Consider the following 21,862-nt stretch of genomic DNA (forward strand, 5'->3'; position numbering starts at 1 on the left):
TGCCGGTAAAGAAAAGCCTATAGTTAGTATTTTACAAAGTATTTCCTGTATATTTAATGTACTATGATGGAGAGTTTGATTATTTAGAATAGAACGTACAGAGTACAATATATTCAACATAAGGATTTGTCTGTTTAATGTAATAGTGTAATTAGAATTATATTATTATAAATAGTGGAGGTAAAAACTCTACATAGCTCCTGTTAAAATTGCAGGATTTTGTGATATGTACGATTATTCATGTCAGACTTCTTTTCCCCAAAAAATAACAATACACACTTATTCAGCCTGGTTATATGTCTCAACTAATACAGCGATCATACTGCATAGGGATTTCTTGTGTATAGTCTACTACAAGTTATTACACAAGATATATAGATTTTGTTTTTATGAAGTATGAATTAACACATCGGATTAAGTCACAACAACAACATTCGATTGTTATATTAAAACATGAAGGTTAGCTGTTCTGGAACAGTTCTTGCTGCTATGAAGGTTATACAGAGCAGCAGACTCATCTAAAGTTCAAACTTCAAAGGAGATTATTGCATATTTTGGAAGCCTTTCGCATTATATATATATATATATATATATATATATATATATATATAGTTCACATCTTACATCACTCATCGTCTTTATCCTGTATTCAGGGTCACGGGGGGCCTGGAGCCTATCCCAGGAGACTTGAGGCACAAGGTGGGATACCAATCCATTTTATATACAGAGTCAGCCAAAAAATGTATGATGTATAAATGCCCGGATAAAATGGGAGGGTTGCGTCAGGAAGGGCATCCGGCGTAAAACCTGTGCCAGGTTGTAGTGCGGACTGGGTATTCCCTTAACCCTATCTGCCCCAGGCACGCTGTAACCTTGTTGAGATTAGATCCCAGCTTCCTAACTGGGATACATATTCTTGGGTAAAGCTTTGAAATTACGCTTCACACACTTTTCCGGGTAAAAAGTGCAGTGCACCCTGGAAGGTACCACCCCAGTAACAAGGAAAGTCCAATTGTGTGTGTGTGTGTGTGTGTGTGTAGGTATGTATGTTTTCCCCAGAAGACAAAGGTTCAGTGGAATGCATGTGTATGGATATAAATATTACATTACAAGTTAATAAATAATGTTATGTATCACTGAAAAAGAATAACTGGCTATAGTTGCGCCTTTGTGACGTCACACGCTGGCAGAAGCGCGAGCTCCGATGGCATCGATGAGCCGACTCTAAAGGCGCTGCGAAATCCCATTAAGCGATTCGTTTTAACTCGTTATTTTAGTTACGTTACTATATCAACAGACATGTCGCCTTCATTAAATCGTCATGGACTTTTTATGGATGACGTTTTCAAGGTTCGGGTTGCGGCAGCTGCGGATGAAGGTAACAGTAAAACGCTAGCTGTTGTTTTTTCCCTTTCCTACCGGTTTTCAGGCGAGGCCCGCCTTCTTTTCTGCGATTGGTTGGTAACGACGGGATTCTGACGTTGGATTGGCGTAGAATCCTTATGTACAATGGAACCACCAATGAGATGTGTTAGACCAGAATGTGGGTGGGAAGATAACTAGCAAGCTAGCACAGAAACGTGATTTATTCAGCCCTAATAAGCGTTGTGGAGTGATAAAGCAAACTTAATCAGCTAACCAGATATTATTATTAAAACTAAACTAAACCCAGCCTTCTTATGTACTTGGTTAGTTAGCATTAAATGTGCGTTGCCAAGGTGACGCTTAGGGAGGTTAACTAGCAGAACCCGCGCTAGCTGTAAACAATACATGTTTATTAGCTAGCTGCTCTGATTTTAGCCTGCGACTGGGTGACCTTTCAGTTATGTATATTTATATGAGATAGAAAGAAAAAATAAAACACAGAAAATGTTCATAAGTTGTGGTTTAGTGATATAGTTGCCCTCTCCAGCCGCAGTACTGACAATGTGATGCTCTCACCCTAAATGAGACAGAAGTATTACTGGTTTTACTTTATTACACACATTGCTTTAAAAAAGAGCTAAAAGTAAGTTAATGGCATTTTTTTTTTTAAATAATGAATTGTTAGCAGTTCATTGATACCCCTGGTTGTTCGTAAGGTGTGGAGCTATTAGTATTAGTATAAGGGTATTTATTTATTTTTTAAAACACAGTATTGGTGCTTATTTTATTTATTTATTTTTGTGTCATAAACAATACAAAAATGTGTGTGGCCAACTAAGCTTTTTTTTTTTTGGAAGGATGTTTTTAGAGTTATAATAATGTGAATTATTCATATTCCTTTGAGTGTTGCTACTAAAATTGGTGTAAACTTCTAGAAGCATATGACTTGTAAAAATTGTTGAAATTATAGGATCAAATCCATGTTGCAGTATCTTAACAATTTAGCATTTTTAGAATGATACACTTTTTCAGGTTTATGTCTTTTCATGTGAAATCTAAATTGGCAGAGTTTCATCTGAATGACAGTTAAGACCGTTGAAAAATTTGAATTCAAAATGGTTCCGGACACTAAAACATAAAAGGGCATGAAATTGTATTTATCAAATGTGTTACCTTTTTATCTGATAAAAATATAAATGCATATATACAAAAGAATCGGGAGATAAGGATCATTAACTACTATGAATTTTTTTTTTTATATGATCCTATCTGAAAATATATTTTTCTTTGGTTTCAACTTTTTTTTTTTTTGTACATAGAGCATCTAGCAGTAAGAAGGTTATTTTTTATTTTGGTTTGTTGAAATCAGAGGTGAAAATCTGCTTCTGAGGCAACTAACAGCTAAGGTGGTACAGTATTTATATTTGGGTGTGGTATTTATTTTGGGGCAGTTGTGGCTGTTGTTATGGGTGTGAGGGTATTTGTGACATCATGAACCTCTTACCTGACGTACACACCAGTTATTTACTTGTAATAGGCGTCTATGACGAGAAAAAAAAATCACATTTTAGGCTTTCCAGACTTTTCCGGAGAAAAAAGGCGAGTGGTGTGAGGTCTGGTACTGTTCCAGCTTCTTTTTGTTAGTTTTAAAGCCATCTTGTGAAATCAAGCTTGTCAAAAATCAATGGACTGCCAGTCAGTTTAGATTATATGAAAAAAAAAAAGATATTGTAAGCATATTGTTAGAGTATCAGTATGTCAGTATAATATCATAATATTCAAATACTTACATCAACTCTAGAACGAAGGCTTTCAGCTTTAATTTTTCATGCCACTTGAAGAATAAAAGCAATAAAACACGTGTTCTTGTGTTATTGTAAATGATGTTCCAATCTAGATTGGGATGTTTGTGTTGTTGCTTAATTCACTAGAATTCACTAATTCACTGTATCAAATCTAAATCTCGTTTGCGTCATACTTTAGGACTAATCGTCAATGGACATGTCTCTATCTGGCTTTAGCAGCTCTGCTCTGTGCCCTGCATCAGTCTTGGGACCAAAAATCAGGGCAGTGTCCTTAAAAAGGTCTTACTTCTGCTCCTCTGACGGAATGAAGTATTAATAGGTCCATTAGCTGAAAAGCAAAAATAAGTTTCAGTAAATCATCTTCATTGAGCGTGACCCTGTGTGTCTCCAGCAATGAGCGGAACTCCTCTTTAAAAGGCAGACTGATGATGGAGGAAAAATCATGATTATTTTTGTTCAATACTGATTATTTACCATGAAACAAAGTTTTTGACTGGCGATAAAACACCACAGCCTGTTTGAGAGTCAATTTAGTAAACGCACTGCCTACGTAAAGGAGAAAAGAAATTTCTTTCTAACAAAGAAAATTTTAAAATTACTGTAAAAAAGGACGAAAATACAGCATTTAATCTCAACGAACTTGTTTTTATAATCATTAGAAGCCAAAAATTGTAAATGAAATTGAATGAGAGGTGATATGAGAAGTGATTAAAGGAGTTCCTGGGAAGCCAGTGTGATGAGCAGGCAGTCCGATCATGCCACTGGTGTACTTTCGCCTTGATAGTATCCAAGCACTAGGGATACCGTTATATAGATTACACAGAGAATAATTTTTACCCGATTTTTAACTGTGTTCTGTTATTCTGCACAATCAGTCCCACTTTGACTTGAACACCTCTTATATAATACATACATACATACACTATACATGAATGTTTCCATTCTGTCTGTATGTTCACCTTTTACTTATTTAGACCAACACTGTAATACAGTATTTGCTTAAGCACAACCTTACGCAATTTTAAAGTTTTCAGTTTTAGCTTTAACATTTTAACTAACTGGTATAAAGAAAACTGATTGTTTTAGTCACGTAGGAACAAGATATTTTTTTCTAAATTTTTTAAAGAATAAAAACAAATGTACAAAGATTTTGATGCTAAACCATAGATCTAAGCCAAACCTTTACTAATAAATACCCTATTAATTAATTTTAGTTATTAGCATTTCTCTATCTACAGTATATTCTAAAGTCTCTGCGGTTGATTTGATATTGACTGCAAAAGAATGAATAATATTGATTTGTTCAATTGAAGTTTTTTAAAGAGTCCCAGTTTGGCTTAAACGCCGGTTGTGCTTTACCGCAGTTAAAAAACAATAAATGCTGAATAATTTTTTTTCACAAGGCATACAGACCTATTATAATATTTGAGGAGGACACATGACTGACGCAGAGCTGAAAAGTAAGACACAAACAAAGTAACAGATTCAGGTTAATATTTTGGCTGGTTTTTTATCATTAGTGATTTTTATGCACTTTTAAATTACTTAAATATTCAGCCCTTCTTCCGGTTTTATAAAATTCACACATGTCACACATGTTTCGAAACAAAAAAAATTATATGTCTGAATCATATCTATTTCATACCTTTACAGTCCTAAAAAACATTTTATGTCTCATTTCATGTAAATACAAAAATCTTAGAGGGTCAAAAAAAAAACATGATAAACAGAATACTTGTCTTGTTCCCCCTGTGTGTTTATTGAGTCCTGTGCATTTCAGTGAGAAGCCTGCATCACTGATGCCGGATGCTGATCCCCTCTGGCTGTGCTCAGTCTGTGCTTGAGCACTAAGATGAGTGGAACAGGAGATCAGGCCGACATACTGTCGGTGGGGAACATGGTCCGGGACCGCTGGAGGGTGGTGAGTCAGGCTTACACACTTTCACTGCAGAAACATTCAATTGCTGTTATTGCCTCCAAAGACTTTACTACTAAATATTGAGAAAAGGGGTCAAATATGTTTATTCGTGATGTTTACATGTGTTTTTCTTATTTAGTCAAATTCTAAATCAAAATTTTAAGTCAAATAAATATTATAGCATTAACACCATGGTTTATTTTTCATAAAAAAAGTGGAAGGGTACCAATAATTTTGTAAGCTGTTTGTCGCGCTCAGCTCGGTGCAGGTGTACAAAGCTGCACCGTCATCAGAAGTCAGCGACCCAGACGCCGCCAAATAGCTGTTTATTTATGATCTGGTGGCTCTATATGAAGCTTGTTGAATTAAATTATTCATATACACCACGGTTTTCTGCCTTTTCAGCTGAAACCGAGGTGAGACCAAGTGATTTGTACTAACTTTATTGAGGTGAACCTTGACCTTGGGCTCATGAGCCAATAGCAAAATAACAGTCTGACACAAGTTAATGTTTTTAACCACATGTTAATGAGTGTCATCAAGTTTTAGGTTCGCTCTTAGTGGTAGTCATGTAGTAGGGAGATACATAATAATAATAATAATTTCTTTACTGTGGGAAAATTTTAATTAAGTACTTTCTGCGCATCTTTATACACAGATTAAGAAGATCGGTGGCGGAGGTTTCGGAGAGATCTACGAAGTCCAGGACCAGGCGAACCAGTGCAACGTGGCTCTTAAAGTGGAGTCGGCTCAGCAGCCCAAACAAGTCCTAAAGATGGAGGTGGCTGTACTAAAGAGGCTCCAGGGTAAGGGTACCCGCCTGAAGTCCACGTGATCCTGATGACCGAGCTAAAATGATGTTTGATCTACTTCCATGTGTCCTGGGTGCCCAGAGTAATAAAGAAAGTGATTAAAACAGAAACGCACTGAGGAGTTCATAATAACTGTGCTGTCTTGTATTTAGGCGCCAATGTGTATAATCATTTACCAGGAGCAACTCTGTGGCATTCAATCCAGATTAGCTGAACAACAATCAGCTTTGACATTATGACCACCCAACTAATATTGAGTAGATCTTCATTTTGCCGTCAAAACAGATCTGATCAGTCTAGGACTGGACTCCACTAGACCTCTGAAGGTATGCTGTGGTATCTGGCATCAAGCCATCAGCCATCAGTAGCAGATCTTTAACTCTAATAGCGATTTGTGCTACAGTAGCTCTTAGAATCAGACTACATGATTTTTGTGCCAGCCTTCATCAGTGAGTTTTGGCTCCTTATGAGCCCGTCACCAGTTCACCAGTTTCCCTTCCATGGACCACTTTTTTGATTATTAAGGTGCTGAATACCATAGACTGGGAAAAACCCGGGAAAAAGTGCTGCAGTTTTACAGTTGCTTTGACCCAGTTGTCTGGACATCATATTTTGGCCCTTCACTCGAATCCTTACGCTTGCCATTATTTATTAATTTTTTTTACTACTTCCATAGTCGCTCAATTGGATTGCGATCTGGGAAATTTGGAGTCTAGATCCAACAACCTTGACCTCTTTGCCTGCCGAGCCTCAAAGACGGCAGGAGTGTTCTAATAACATTCTGTGGTGGCCAGCATTGACAGCATCTCAGTAATTTGTGCTACATTACATTGTGTTTTTTTGTGGGATCGGGTTGTTCTTGCTCCCACAGGCATAACCGAGCCATGGGTGCCCCTCTTCCTGTCACCAATTTAATTTATGATCAATGTTGTTTAATTGGCATGGTGCTAGTTTTGTGGCTGATAAACAAGCCAAATGCATATTTGAAGCATGTAAGTTCATGAAGACTGTGGCAAACTATGTTGTCTGGTGTTTGTACGCAGGTAAGGAACACGTCTGCCGCTTTGTTGGTTGTGGGCGAAATGACCGATTTAACTATGTGGTGATGGAGCTTCAGGTATGTAACATTCAGAAATGTTCACAATATGATGCCTTCAGTGTTTTAAATGTGACATAAGCCAAAAAAAAAACCCAGCTGGATGATCAACCACCTGACCGAAATGCGATTACAGGGAAGGAACCTGGCTGACCTTCGGCGCACCATGACTCACGGTACCTTTTCGGTGTCCACCACGCTCAGACTCGGCCGGCAGATCCTGGAGGCCATCGAGAGCATCCACTCAGTGGGCTTCCTGCACAGAGACATCAAACCAGTAGGCTTCACATACCACTTTCGTTTAGCCTGTGAAAATCTATGAAGTTTTTAAATAATTTGTGCTAAATTAGCTTTTCAGTGAAGGCATAAAATAATAACAAAGTAATTATAGTTCTATTATTAAAATAGTGCGCAGTGATTTTCTATTTATATATTTATTTATTTTTCACAAAATATTATACTTTCTTTTTTTTCTAGTCCAACTTCGCCATGGGACGTCTGACGAGTACTTGCCGAACCTGCTACATGCTCGATTTCGGTTTAGCACGTCAGTTTACTAACTCCTGTCAAGAAGTCCGTCCTGTAAGTGACCTCGAATGCTATTTCAATCCTACAGTGTGTGTGTGTGTTTTTTAATTTTATTTTTTTATTTTATTACCCTTTATGCCAGTTCCTAATTTTGATTGGCCAGAAGCAGCAACTAATAAACAAGTCGTGAAAGCTTAAAGCAAACATTTTGTGGTGTAAGAGGAATAAAACACTTCATGACATGCTGTTGTCGGAAAATGATCAGCTTCAGGATGGTAACAGTAACGACGCTTCGTTGCAGCAGCTGATCTCTGATTGTTTCCCCTTTCACATAAAGTACATGCAGTAACATTAAATATATACAGTATACATAGCTAAAATCTTAATAGAAATTTTTATGCATCTTGTTTTTGAAAAGCCTCGTCCAGTGGCAGGATTCAGAGGGACTGTGCGCTACGCCTCGATCAATGCTCACAAGAACAAGGTACGTCATTTCCAGCTTTTTACCCACTCATGTACAGGTTTTCTATAACATGTGTTCTCGTACTGTTTCTACTTCCCGAGCATTTGTGTTCACCTTCAAGTCCTTCAGTACATCAAACGTGATTTAATTAAACAATGCATTCTGATTCTTTTTTTTACTTAATTACTAAAAATATTCTTATAACTGCATTGCTGTATATTTTATGAGCTGGCTTTCATAATGTACAAAGTCGCTTCTGGTGCAGGCATGAATCAGTTCCTCTCTGAACACGCACGTTCTGTGTTATTCCTCTGTACAGGAAATGGGTCGGCATGATGACCTGTGGTCTCTCTTTTACATGCTGGTGGAGTTTATGGTGGGTCAGCTTCCCTGGAGAAAAGTCAAGGACAAAGTATGTGATGTTTCGTCAACTTTATAAATATACTGATTCGATATAATAATAATAATAAAAATATATATATTTCATTACAATTCTAAAAAAAACTTTGCCACATAGGACACTGTGCTGCCTGCCAACATGTGAATAGTTTAGCGCACGCCACCTGTAGGATTATGGAGGAACAGCAACGTTTTGGAGTCAGTGTGACGATACACACGAAAGAATCACAATATATAACTGAATTTAATTTTTCCTCCCAGCTATACATATAATAAAACTGTAAAGTGGGCGTGCCTGTACATTAAGGATATTTGCGAATTATTATAATTTTTTTTGGTGACGTACAGTAAGATGAGTAATAGAACACAACAAGATGGTTTTGGAATTTTTGTCTGTCTGTTTGTATGTTTATTTGTGCACAGATCAGATAAAAACTCGTGAACTAATTTCAATGGGGTTTACACACGTGCATTCGGCCAAGATTGAGGTAACATATAGGCTGTGTTTCACCACAGTTGGCCCACGGGATTGAAAACACCCTTATATTATTAAGGAAATTAACCTTGAAAAATAATTTCAAAATTCAGCAGGTGGTTGCTAACGTGCTTATGAGTGTGCGATTGAAACGTACATCTCACACCTTCATTTTCGCACTTCACAGTAACACGTAAAAATTTTAGTTCATTCCAAACTTCAACAGGTGGCGCTGTACCTTTTTTTTTTTAAAGCATTTGCGAGTGTACGATTAAATTCAATGTCAACAAAGTCGTGGACACCTCTAGTCTCTAATAATTCGATTTGGTTTTGAAATTTTATTTTATATTGTTTCTATAACGTGAGCGCCCTTTAGAGGTTTTCATTAAAATTTTTTATATTTTCTAATGGGTTTATTCTTGTATTTATATAAAATAATAAATAATTAACCAATAATTCTCTGTAAGTAAAGCTTTTTATAAAAATATAAGGCTGTATTTATTTTATGGATAATGATGTTTGGGTGTACTTTATGTATTGATTTATTTACTTATCTTTGAGGTTACTCTAATTTTCGGTGTGTTCTCGCTCTTATTTTTCAGGAGCAAGTAGGAAACTTGAAGGAAACATACGAACATCGCCTCATGCTTAAACACCTTCCTGCAGAGTTTAGCATCTTTCTCGACCACATCTCAGGCCTCGACTATTACACTAAACCAGACTATCAGGTACCTGGGAAAAAAATTGTTTATGTCCTGTGATTCAAATGCTGATTTAACAGAGTGAGGGTATGAATAGACGGAGGTACGGTGTTGTGTTCCAGCTCCTGATGTCCGTGTTTGAGAACAGTATGAAGACGTATAACGTGATGGAAAACGATCCGTATGACTGGGAGAGGATCGACTCCGAGGACTCCCTAACGGTAGCGGCTCCGGCCGCCGCGGGCCAGCAGCTGACTCGTCTCACGCCAGCATACTTGGGGTACGTGTAACGCTTACAAAGCAGCAGTTAGGTTAACAACACACTTTCCGCAGAGAGACCAGAGTTATAATTTTTCCTTTTTTTCACAGCATGGCCAACGCCTCTGCAATCCCGGGTGACATGCAGCGTGAGAACACAGAGGACGTCCTTCAGGGCGAGCGGCTCAGCGAAGCAGACAATTGCCCTCCGATCCCGCCTCAGAGCGCTCAGGGAGCCGATGTATGGGAGGAGATGGAACGCAGCCGAGACCGCAACCGCAATCACGTCCAGCCGCAGATTAGAAAGGTACTATTGTAGACAGGTTTAAAAAAAAAAAAAAAAAAAAAAAACCTATATCAGAACTCGTATGTGGTTTTCACATATGAAGTGAACTCTTTGATCTTTCTGTAGATAAAAGTCTGATTGTTTCTACACCAGGTGGCCAGCGAAGATGAAAGAAGTAAAGAGGGCAATCAGAGCCCTAACAGCGGCTCCGCGCAGGGCTCACCGAGGCGAGTGCACTCCGAGACCTTACTCATCGACCGCGTGGCTCCGTTATTGAGGAGGATGCGTCACAGCCACAGCATGGGTCTGGACAAGAGGCTGACTCCCGAACCCAAACCTACTATTGAACGCTTTCTCGAAGCCTAGTCAGTATCACAGCAGCAAAGCAATTATAAAGTTTACATTTTTTTATAAACCCGTCTTGCAGAGACATCTTGCAGAATTCACTTTAAGACACACAATTAACACAATCTGTTGCACCTTTTTAAGTTACTATCTAAATTAGTTTTTAATACATTGGTATATCATTTATTAAAAAAATATATTATTTCATTATTATCTCATGTGAAATAAATGGTTCCTCTTCTCATCTTGCATTCTTCATTTTGTTTACAGCTTAGGAAAGCAGCGACCGGTCCTACCTCAGGAGAGAATCGGGTGCCGTCCTGAACAGGGTTCTATGGAGGATGAAGAAGGGGCAGCCAGCAGCGGCTATGTAGCAGTGAACCTCAGCCCCGTGCCACAGGAGGGCGACTCTCAGGAGTGGGTGCTGGTGGAGCTGGAAGGAGGCAGCGGATCAGCGTGCTCCAAGCCCGATGAGGAGGAACGCTCCACCAGCCCCCTGGCTCTGCCCCGCACCTGGTCCGACCCCCTGCCCCAGAGAGCCAGCAGCCTCGGCGGCCACGGAGAACTCCATACTGCCCTGTGTCACACCGGCCCTCCGTTTACCCGCATTTCAGGATTGCAAGGTCTAACAGGGCTCTCTGGCATAACGGGGCTGAGGAGGCTGCCAACTATACAGCCAGCGACGATGGTTCACATCAACAGAAGAGAGCTAGAGCAGGTTAGTGTTTAAAATATGACTTTCATGTGAAAGTTTCAATTCTGTTTTTTTAAAGCTCACTTAACATTTTTAACATTGCGTTTTCGAGGCCTAGGGAAGATTAAAAAGTTAATAACATGTCTCTACAGCTAAAAATAATGTTGATAGTAGAGAGTCTACTTTAGTTTGTGTGATACCACACCTAGAAAGTATTCTCATGAGACTGATTAAATATATCGTAATCTGTGACTAGGTTATGTCATATTATCAGAAGAAAGTTTTAATTACTGTTTAGAGTTTAATGTATACAAACTTATATTAGACACATCTACATTTATTTTTGTTTAATTGCAGCTTGCTTAAACTACCTTTGGGTTTTATGAGGCACAGTAAGTTTATATGTGTAGTCATTCATTAATAGTCATTTTGTGTGTATATATTCATTAATTAGTTAATATTAATTAATTAGTTAATATTGGTAAAACTTTACAGTCACCCAGGTCATGCACCTGTTAGACGCTCCCTAACTTTTTCACTGACATCTTTTGCTACAGAGTGATTAAATTCAGCGACTTTTAAAAATGTTCGAATGTGTAAATATGTTCAGCTGTCCACACCTAGTTTTTTTTTATATGTGTTAATTGCTCAAGAGATAGTTTCAGAGGCTGCGCAGCAGTGATGCCTTGTTCAGGTTTTCGTCCAATAAAATACCCAAAATATCTCCATATTACACTTTGAGTCCACTGTGACCCAAAAAAAGAAAAAGAAAGATTCCTATTTGCCGGATCAGATAGACATTCAGATGATAAAAGTATCAATTATTTCAAAGGGCTGGTACAGTCCTGTTTTTAAAACATTTTAATACAGATTTACGATATTGAAGAACCTTTTCCTAAACAGTCATTTTCTTACAGTAAAACTGTCGTTCTTGTTTGTAGTTGTCCTGCAGTTTACCACAATCCATCCATCTTCAGCAAAAGGGTGAAAGCGATCCGGTTCTGGACTCTCCAAGACTCACTGCGGAAGATGAGCCCAATCATCCCCAAGTGAGTTCCCCACCCAAAACCTCGACCCAGCCTCCTGCCACACTGACCGACCAGCTGAGTTTCGTCAAATCCGCTGAGAAAGACGTAGAGAGCGACTCCGGTTGTCCTGACGTCGCTCCTTCTACAACCCCGAACCAGGGCGAGACTACCGTCGACACGGTCGATGCAGGCCCCGCCTCCCCAGTCCCGGCCTCTCCTCGGGATTTGTCCCCGCGGGCCAGCCGCATTCCCGTGCGCGACCCGGACTCCCCCACCAGGAGGAGCTTTGCGCCGCTCTCACCGTCCCTCTCTTTATCCTGTGAGCACTTTCCATCAGCCCTGCTTCGTGACAGGTTCACCTTCCCCTCTGAGCGAGGTTCTCGCGCATCTGACTTCCAGGCAGACGATCCGCTCTCGCTTTCCTCTTCCTCGAGCCCGCTGTCCAGCAGGAGCAAGATTCCGAGACCCATAAGTCCAACACTGGTTCCGGACCAGTTCTCAGCTCGCTTCGTGCCACGCCCGCCTCCAGGAAAACCGCCCCTCCGCCCAGGGGGCGAGAACAGGTCAGACAATGCTATTTTTACGGAGTGTACGGATATACACTTAATATATGCAGTGCTGTGAAAAAGTATTTGTCCCTTCAATTGATTGAGATTTTTAATCAATTTGTTTTTGATATTACACAAAGATAACCCAAATAAATAGAAAATGCAGTTTTTAAATGATGATTTTATTCGTTAAGGGGGAAAAAAGCTGTCCGAACCCACTGTATCTTCCCTATGTCGGGAAGTACAGTAATTTCCCCATAAACCTAAAACTGTAACTGGTTGTGCCAAACTTTGGTGGCAACAACTACAATTAAACGTTTTCATTAACTGGCAATAAGTCTTTCAGTTTACTGTGGAGAAATTCTGCCCCCCTCTTCTTTGCACAATTGTTTTGGGGGGCATATACTTTTTTTTCATGCTCTTTCTTGGAGATGCTTGAAGGTAATGTAAAAATAAATCATGCTGTACTGTAAATGTCATCCATCAAACGTCTTGTTTACAGAAATGCAAAGAACACAAGATTATTTTACTAGATTACGTTATTTGTATTACATTGTTGTTTTGCCTGTTTATTTCTGTTTCTACGACGTTGCTGTTGAAGGATGTTTCTAGAATTTAAAGAATGTTTAGTAGAATTTCTTTGATCTTGTTTTTAAGTGAGAAACAAATAAGCTGTTGAGGAAACCGGTTCATAGCTGCATTGTTAAATGTAACTGTGAATGGATAAATAAAGAACATATTACACTAATGTTTATAACTTACTTTGGAATTAGTGGAGGAAAGCACTAGAGTACTTTTCTGTTATAGTAAAAAATAAATAAATACTAACTTGGTGTTAACAGTTACTCTAAAGTATGTTGTTTTTTTATGTGCTAGGCGCAGACGTTACCGCATCCGCGCCAGCAGCACTAGCGATACGGATCTCCTCGACAACCTCACCCAGCTGATGCAAGAGCGAGGAGGCGTGGCCGTATCCCGCTACCAACGTACCACTTCCTCCATCCAGCGCTCATTAAGCTCCTCCCCTTCTCGTTACGAAGGAGGTCACAGCCAAGCCCCGGTCAGCGTCTTAGGCTGCCCACCGCCACGGATGTGCGAAGTACGATTCAAACGCGCGGCCGGGTATGGTGCTGGAGGCAGAGCGGCAAGTCCTGAGAGCAAAACCACTACAAAGGTCAACAAATAAGAGGAGAAAGGTGAAGAAGTGACTGTTCTGACGGACCACTAATGATTTTATGGATTTTAAAAGGTTACAAGCAGCTTTTAAATTGGTAATAATGAAGGCGGGGGAGAGAAAGAATAGACATTGTCTATTTCAGCAAAGTGAGAAATAAAGTGTAGAGTAAAATAAAAATGAAAAAAAAAAAAGCCAACCTCGTTGGCAGAGATTACTTGAACACATTGTATATAAGCCGACATTCCCATACTGATCTGTTTTTTTTTCTTTTGGCATTCGATTTTGCTTATTAATGAACCTTTTTATTCAGTTTCTCGTGTAATCCTCCTGTGGAAACGTTCAAACGTGCCACGGATTGATTATCATACAGTCTTCGTAAACAGTTTTTCCCTCAGCTCAAATGCACTTTAACTTTTATTAAATTAGATGCAATTACAAAAAAATTGCAGAAATTAAGTTTTCAATCATCTGGGAGGTGTTCGGGGACTTTGTTGAAGTTTACTTCTTTGCTTGATTGTGCGACAAAACTAATGTTTCAGGCAATTAAGGAAGGTTTACAGCTGACAGTTTATATGATAATATCTCCAAAACTAATTAATCACACACTCGGTTAATGTGCAAATCACATGGTTTATATTATATGAATTACATCACCATACATCCTGGCTTCAAGCCTTGAGCCACGCCATTTACCCGAGTGATGCCAAGCAAATGTATATACTGATCAAGCGGCTCTGTTTGAGACAATAAACATGTAACTGACACCAGATACACTTTATTGCGAAAAGTATTCGTTCGCCTGCCTTCACATGCATAGGACCTTGAGTTCATTCCCAGTCCATAGGGTTTAATATGATGTTGGCCCCGCCCCAATTTTGCAGCTATAACAGCTTTAACTCTTCTGTGAAGGCTTTCCACGAGGTTTAGGAGTGTGTTTATGGGAATTTTTTGAACGTTCTTTCAGAAGCGAGTTCAGACACAATTGTCCAAAATGTCTCGATATGCTGAAGCATTAGGAGTTCCTTTCACTGGAAGTAAGTGGCCGAGCCTATGTTTTTGTTTTATTATGTTTTCCATATGGTTAGCAGTGAATATGACAAAGTGCTCACAGTTAAATGTTACTTAACTTGATTTATGATAAATAAAAAAAAATTGCACAAACCTACTAATAAACAAATACCAATAACAACAAAAAAAAATAATTACTGTAACTGAAATTAAGCTTACCAATTAAATTCATTCTGGAGGCGAGTTTTTAATGTGATAATTGTTTTGCAACACAAGTTTTCCCATAGGAAATAATATAAATAAAATAATGTACAGTGGAACCTTGAATTACGAGTATAATTCATTCCGGAAATGGGCTCGTATTCCTAAACACTCGTAAACCAAATTAAATTTCCCATAAGAAGTAATGGAAACTCAAATCATTCGTTCCACAGCCCAAAAAAATAAATACATAAAAATAATTAATACAAAATATAAAGTAAAAAAGAAAACAAATTAACCTGCACTGTACCTTGAAAAAAAAGTAAAAACAAATCCCGACAGATAAGTGTTTCTGTTTGTGCGTGCAGGCGCTGTCTGTGTATATGAATACACAGACTCTTTTTCCACTCTTTTCACACACACAACAGAAACACTGTTTAATTGAAAAAATAAACAAGAAATCTCTCTAATGACACTCGATTGAGCGACACACTGAGGGAATTACTGCTGTAAAGTAAAAATAAAACTAATTAACCCGCACTTTACCTTTGAAAAGAATCGTAACAGAGCAGTGTTTCTGTGTAGAGCAGAGAGAAAAAGTGTGTGTTTGTGTGTCTGTGAAGGCGAAAGTAGAAGGGGGCTGTATGTGTGGCACGGTGTCCAATGACACGCGCACACACACAGAGCAGGCAAAGAGCAGACTGAGTCTTGAGCAAAGAGAGAAAACGGATCTTTAACATCTCTAATGAGACTTGTTTTTGCTTTACACGCGCGCTGTACACACACGCATAAAGACACAAAATAAAATATCTTTTATGCGAACACACGTGGTCACGGTGTTATAGTAAACAGTACACCCGTGCACAGATGTTGATTATACCGGTAAGACCCACCAGGGGAGACGATTACCCACAACTCCGCAGAGAAACCGTTGGCTCAGTTGTGATCATGTGACGCTCGGCGTCAAAACAAGAAGCGCATGCGTGATACATGATACTCGGAAACCAAGACTTGCTCGTTTTTCAAAATTTATTAAAAATCTTAATTTGCAAAATTCGCAAACCGCGTTACTCGCAATCCGAGGTTTCAATGTGCATATGTTCCAGCCGCCCAAAAATATTACCAACACTATAATCATATTTTTTTGCATATGAAAACATTAAGAAAAGACGTGTAAATGAAGTAAAATATTAAATAAACAAACATTAAACCTCACTTAACCTGTAATTTATTTTTTTTTTACACCGGCTGCTTTAAAAACCAAACTGAAAGCGGTTCTGTTTTCTTCTTGCTACCGTCCTTGATAACATTGGGATCCGTGGTCTTGCACAAAATGCAAAAAAATAAAAAATTTCAAAATTAGTATACTCGCTTTGCTTTATTTGGCTTTTCACTGATGCGAACTAGTTTTAAACGGCTGGTGGACATGCGTGCGATTTACCCAGTGTCTAATTCAGTTCAGTCTGTTCTTTCGTATGCCGAAAAGGCTTAATATGCTGTTGCAATTTTTTTGCAAAATTTTAATTGTTAAGGCGAAAATTCGTAAGATAGGGTGTTCATATGCCGCAGTCTCGCTGTACTGTATTTCAGACGTAGCTATGATCAGCAACGACGTGCGTCAGACCTGCGTTTTCACAGCCGTGTATTATTGACCATTATGTGCCAATATATTTGTCATATTTACGTATGTAGTCCGTCATTTCCATGTTATTCATCTCAAACCTGTGTCAGACGTGTACTTGAAATCGACACCTGATTTATTATTTTTTAAACCATATTGTATGAAAAAATTGTATACACATTTACATGAACTTGTTTTACATGGATATTGTCTGTAATATATTTTTTAATTTTTTTTTCATTTGCTTATCCATGCTGTGTATATATATATGTAAAAAAAGACAAGAAAACTGTAAGTATAATCACATATGTTACAGGCAAGCATGTGTATATATGTATTTCAGGGAATGTATGTACTGTAAACTACACTATCTATCCTAGAATGTATTTATTTATTTATTCGACGTGTTAAGATGACAATGTAGCCCAGCTGTTCCTCACTGAGGAAGTTATCTTCAGCGCTTTTCAAAAAAAAAAAAAGACATCAATCGAATGCCAGATTAGCACTGTGGAAAGAACAAAGTGCTACAGAGCTCCTATAATAGTGTGAGCGATTCACGAATCAGTGTGGTATCACCTTTAACCATTTCAATACAACATCCTGTATCTGTACATCTTGCATCATTAACGCTTCGATGATGAGTCTTGCATCGTTTTTGTTTTTAATTTTTTGTACTGAATTATGTCTGGAAAGGGAAACAAGTGCTACAGAGGTGCATGTCAGACGGCTTTAATTATTGAGAACTTCCAATCAGGATCGTTAAAAGCGCAAAACCGAACTTGTTAGCGTCTCCCGTTCATCCCGCTGTAGCTGAGTGTACTGTGGAGTTAGGCTAGTGCTTCTGCTCGTGACCTCCGAAAGCACCTGTTTACTTTCACATGCTTTACATCGGTAGAGCCCTGCTATAGTAAATCAGCATAGTACCTAGTACTTAAGCAATGTACAGAACCTTAAAGTGTATATAAATATAAATACATAAAGCCTACATCCTTCATGTAATGTATTTTGCTAACAAACATCATTCAGTTTCAAAGAAAAGTCACTACATCAGAATGTACATGTACTCAAAATAAACATAATAATAATAATAATAATAAACACTGACATGCAAGATATCTATCGCACCTCTGGCTTGTCCTGATTTTTTAAATTTTTTATTAAATAAACGTTCATGAATTTTTGTTTTGTTCATCCTAAATTTTCCAATTGAATTTATTTAAATTGTCATGTTTGGAAGAAAGCATGTGAACATGTTATTTCATCATAGGATTGGAGAGCCAATCAGATCACAGTATGGAAATGAAAGTCAAGCAGAAAGGTTAAAACACTGTATCAGTCAGAAAAGGTGGGTTTATACATTTGTGTATCTATAAAATGTGTAGGTGCTTCTGTTGCAGTTTCTGTTGTAAGATCTTCTGTGTTGTGTATACTGTATAAACAAAATTGATAAATTACACTACATATATTACCTTATCAAAAATACCCTGCAGCCCTGAATCCAAGCTATTTAGTCATATATTTATAATAAAACTCACTGTGAAGGAAAACATCATTTATATTTACATTGTATAGCATTGATATCATCAGACGCCCTTATCAAAAGTGACTTACGTTTATTTCATTATAAATTCGACCCATAACAATATGATCCGTAGTCCATGACTGTGCATCGTTTATTTTATTTAGACAAAGCATACAAAAAGAGTTATAATAAAGGTTTACAGTGTACATTAAACTGATTTTAAATTCATTAAATGAAATGATTAAGGGGCGTAGCAGGAGGCTTTACTCTAAAACATACAGGATTTGTTTATCTGTTCACTATTTATTTTTCTCTTCACTCTTGTCAGATATTAACAGGATTAAAGCTTATCAGATTGTGTGAGAGAATGCCAGAAAACTGAGCTGTAGACCATTTTTGCTGACTCGATCCCGCTCTAAAAACAAATAAACAAATTGGCAAGACAGGATTTTAACATAAAAGGAAAGTCTGCGCGAGTGGAAGCTCTTGTAAGACAGACAGACAGACAGACGCCCCATCTCCTCCGGTGGTTTAGAAGAGCGGGGCGGACTGTCTGGGATCATCCGGCATCACACTGATGGAATCTTCCGCCTTCCCGCAGAGCATACACAGCATTGTGTACTCCTGAAACATTAACAAATAACACCACAAAAAGTTTAAAGTAACTAACGGTAAATTTTTTCGTTACAGTAAAGCCATCACCTTGTTTTCTTCGAGAAAGATAAGTTCACAAGTGCGATTTTAATCGATAATGCTATTTAATGATTCAATTAAACATCAAAGCAACCATAATTTACAACACAAGTTCTGCAGCGTTTCAATGCTTAGTATATACTTTTAATAGTTTTTCATAAATACTTTAAAACCTGTAAAAAATTTATCTGAAACAAATTAGAGACCGAACATTAGCGCTAGTGAATTGAATTAAATCGAAAAATCACAGCGACCAAAAATCTTATTAAATCAAATTGAAACATGTCATTAAGCATGCTATTACAGGACAATGTGACTGTTACGTGTCTGCCATGGTAACAGTAATGCTGCATCCTCACACCGTCCCATTACTGATTATTTTTATTATAGCAGCATGACACAAAGTGTTTTCAAATGAACTGTGATAAAACAAGACGAGATCTGTTGAAATGTTCACGGCTATGGTAAAACACATGTCCTCTACAAAACGCATTTAATACAGGTTGGGTTGAAAAAAGTACTGCATTAAGGTAAATGAAGAAGCAATTCGTCTTACCTGATAGTCGTCCACTACGGTGAAGGTGTACTCATGTCTGGCGATGACGTGGTCACAATTCTTGCACTTATCTGTAAGAAGAGAAAAATTTAAAATCTCACTTTGTGTTTTTTTTACAAATAAAATTTCTTCTATGTATTTTTCCAGAAAAAGTATCATAAAGGGCAAAAAAAAGAAAGAAAAAGTTTAGATCAAGAACAACAAAAAAATTACTGTAGGGACAAAATCAAGAGGGAAGGGAAAGGCATTAAGGAGCAAAAACTAAAAAAACAAAACAAAAAAACTCACGTAGGTAAGTGACTATCTCCTCCTCATCTTCATCCACCAGCGTCTTGTCGCTGATGAGCACAAAGTCTCGCTGCTGGCAGTTGGCACATCCCTGGAAGTTCATCAGATACGAGCCGTTATCCAGGCAGGTGTTCCCCTGTAAACATTACAGAGAAGTCAGAGTAGAGCCTGGGTTAATATTAGTCAAAATCTACCCAACTGTTATCTCTTCCTGTCTCTACACGTCATTCCTGTGCTGCCAGTGATCCAAACCAGTTATAGATGGGTTTGGATAGTTTATGGGTTATAAACTATTAAAAATTTTAATATGTGGACCCCGAGCAGAGGGATTGTACATCACCACGTGTGTCCAGTATGCATCTAAGGATGTCCCGAAGAGAGCATAAAAGCAGTGGCCAAAAACGATAGAGAGAAAGTGAAAAAGAGAACGAAGCGAGGTGAAAAGATAGCAGACATCTCTCGTTCTTTTAATATGAATCGGTTAACCCTCAGCATGATTCTAAAGAACACTGTACTGTAATAAAATGTACAGACAACTGTGTTGGCATCCCAGTACCTAGACAATGTTTGTTAGACTTACGAACAAACTGGACTTATAAACAAACTCTCAGATAGGAACGTTCGTATGTAGAGGAATTACTGTATCTTGATGAATTACAAAACATATGTAGGTTTCGATTAGTAGTTTCAGAAGCTGTTCATTTAACATTGATGGAAGGATTCCCTAGTACGAGCGTCAAAGAACTCAAAGCTTTAACGTCGTCCAAAAAGAGGACTTTACGCTTTAACTTTATGTTTAACTTAGTGTCCTGTTTTGTTGACTTCAAGATGGAAAAAATAGAGAAAAAGATGGTGAGGAAAAACACCTGGAACGAACTTTTTGTTTCACACACAATCCACAACTACAAATATACCTATAAATGAACAAATCAGGTTTAATAACCTAGCAGCTAACAGCTGTGGTATAAAATAAAGAGGAATAAAACTCTTCTAACTCACAACAGTTTTGCTATTTGCAAACTCCGCCACCCAAAAAGAAACGGATATCGATATCGAGTACCGTGAAACAAAAGTATCGCGATATTACGTGTCTGATATTTTTGTAGTAATTTATTGACGCAAACTGACAGATTAGCCAAAAGCTAACGGCAAACACGAATAAAACCGGCCAGTGCTGTGGATTAAAACCGAGGTTAAACTCACCCTGTCAGGATATTCTTTCTGCACGCAACCTGTACACATTTTATATTTAAAAACAATATTTAATAAAACAGCAAAGATTTGTACAGTTTAAAGTGGCTAAATTGTTTTTAAGGGCGTTACTTCCGCACCTCTCTTCTTCTCTCGTTAGACTTTCGTAATGTGTTTGTTTTATCTCCACCTAGCGGCGGATAGAAGCATCGCGCTTTGTGGAATACATGTGAGGATAAAGTCTAATATTATCCAATTATAGTAATTAAAGCTCAGCGTATTAAATCCATTATTTGTTTTGCTGTTGTTGTTTTTTTAAATAAAAAATATATGTCTCAAAATTGTGATATGTGACTTTTTCCAGAACAAAAATTTGGCAATATGATGATCTGAATTTTATTTCATTTTAACCAACTACACAAACATGACTGAGGAAAACAAATAAATAGGTATTGTTTCTATGACAAAAAAATGGTCATTTTGAAAATTCTACATTTTTGCAATGTCATTCTTATATTCCGGTAGTGGTAAGGGAGATCTTTTAAAAAAGTTTATTATAAGTTTATTATTAAGTTTTTATAAAAGTAATGATAACTTATTTTTTTCCACCTGACATACCCGAAAACCCAAATGGACACCGGTAAGGCCTCCAGCACATATATGTTTTTATTAATAATATTGACCTATGCCATGTTACCAGTACGGATCTGTGCTGCTTAAGTTTAAAGGGTCAAAACTTCTGTGGGCTGATCAGCGCTTTCTGTTCAAGGCTCCTGTCTCCCCCAGTTACTGCTGTGCAGGTGTGAATGTGGTACATCAGTTCATTTGTAACTGCAGTGCAAGGAAAAATAGACACCTCATTTGTGATTTGCACAAAAGAAAAG

The 21,862-nt window shown here is 37.9% G+C and overlaps 2 protein-coding genes across 2 annotated transcripts; one reads left to right on the forward strand and one right to left on the reverse strand.

The window, feature by feature from the left end:
* The first annotated feature begins 1,208 nt into the window (after window positions 1-1,208).
* ttbk2b (tau tubulin kinase 2b) lies at window positions 1,209-17,852 on the forward strand. Its single transcript, XM_053489084.1, has 15 exons — window positions 1,209-1,378; window positions 4,951-5,091; window positions 5,747-5,894; window positions 6,944-7,017; window positions 7,133-7,273; window positions 7,474-7,578; window positions 7,943-8,008; window positions 8,307-8,399; window positions 9,464-9,589; window positions 9,685-9,842; window positions 9,932-10,127; window positions 10,260-10,471; window positions 10,722-11,169; window positions 12,087-12,736; window positions 13,598-17,852. Exons 2-15 carry the CDS (start codon window positions 5,023-5,025, stop codon window positions 13,905-13,907), a joined length of 2,796 nt encoding a protein of 931 aa, XP_053345059.1. The 5' UTR covers window positions 1,209-1,378; window positions 4,951-5,022; the 3' UTR covers window positions 13,908-17,852.
* A 524-nt stretch (window positions 17,853-18,376) lies between these two features.
* churc1 (churchill domain containing 1) lies at window positions 18,377-21,139 on the reverse strand. The gene is made up of 4 exons (XM_053489085.1): window positions 20,991-21,139; window positions 19,788-19,923; window positions 19,500-19,570; window positions 18,377-18,874 (listed from the first exon to the last, which is right to left on the reverse strand). Exons 1-4 carry the CDS (start codon window positions 21,027-21,029, stop codon window positions 18,782-18,784), a joined length of 339 nt encoding a protein of 112 aa, XP_053345060.1. The 5' UTR covers window positions 21,030-21,139; the 3' UTR covers window positions 18,377-18,781.
* Window positions 21,140-21,862: the final 723 nt, after the last annotated feature.

The sequence above is a fragment of the Clarias gariepinus genome, chromosome 27 (genome assembly GCF_024256425.1).
Source record: "Clarias gariepinus isolate MV-2021 ecotype Netherlands chromosome 27, CGAR_prim_01v2, whole genome shotgun sequence".
Lineage (NCBI taxonomy): Eukaryota > Metazoa > Chordata > Actinopteri > Siluriformes > Clariidae > Clarias > Clarias gariepinus.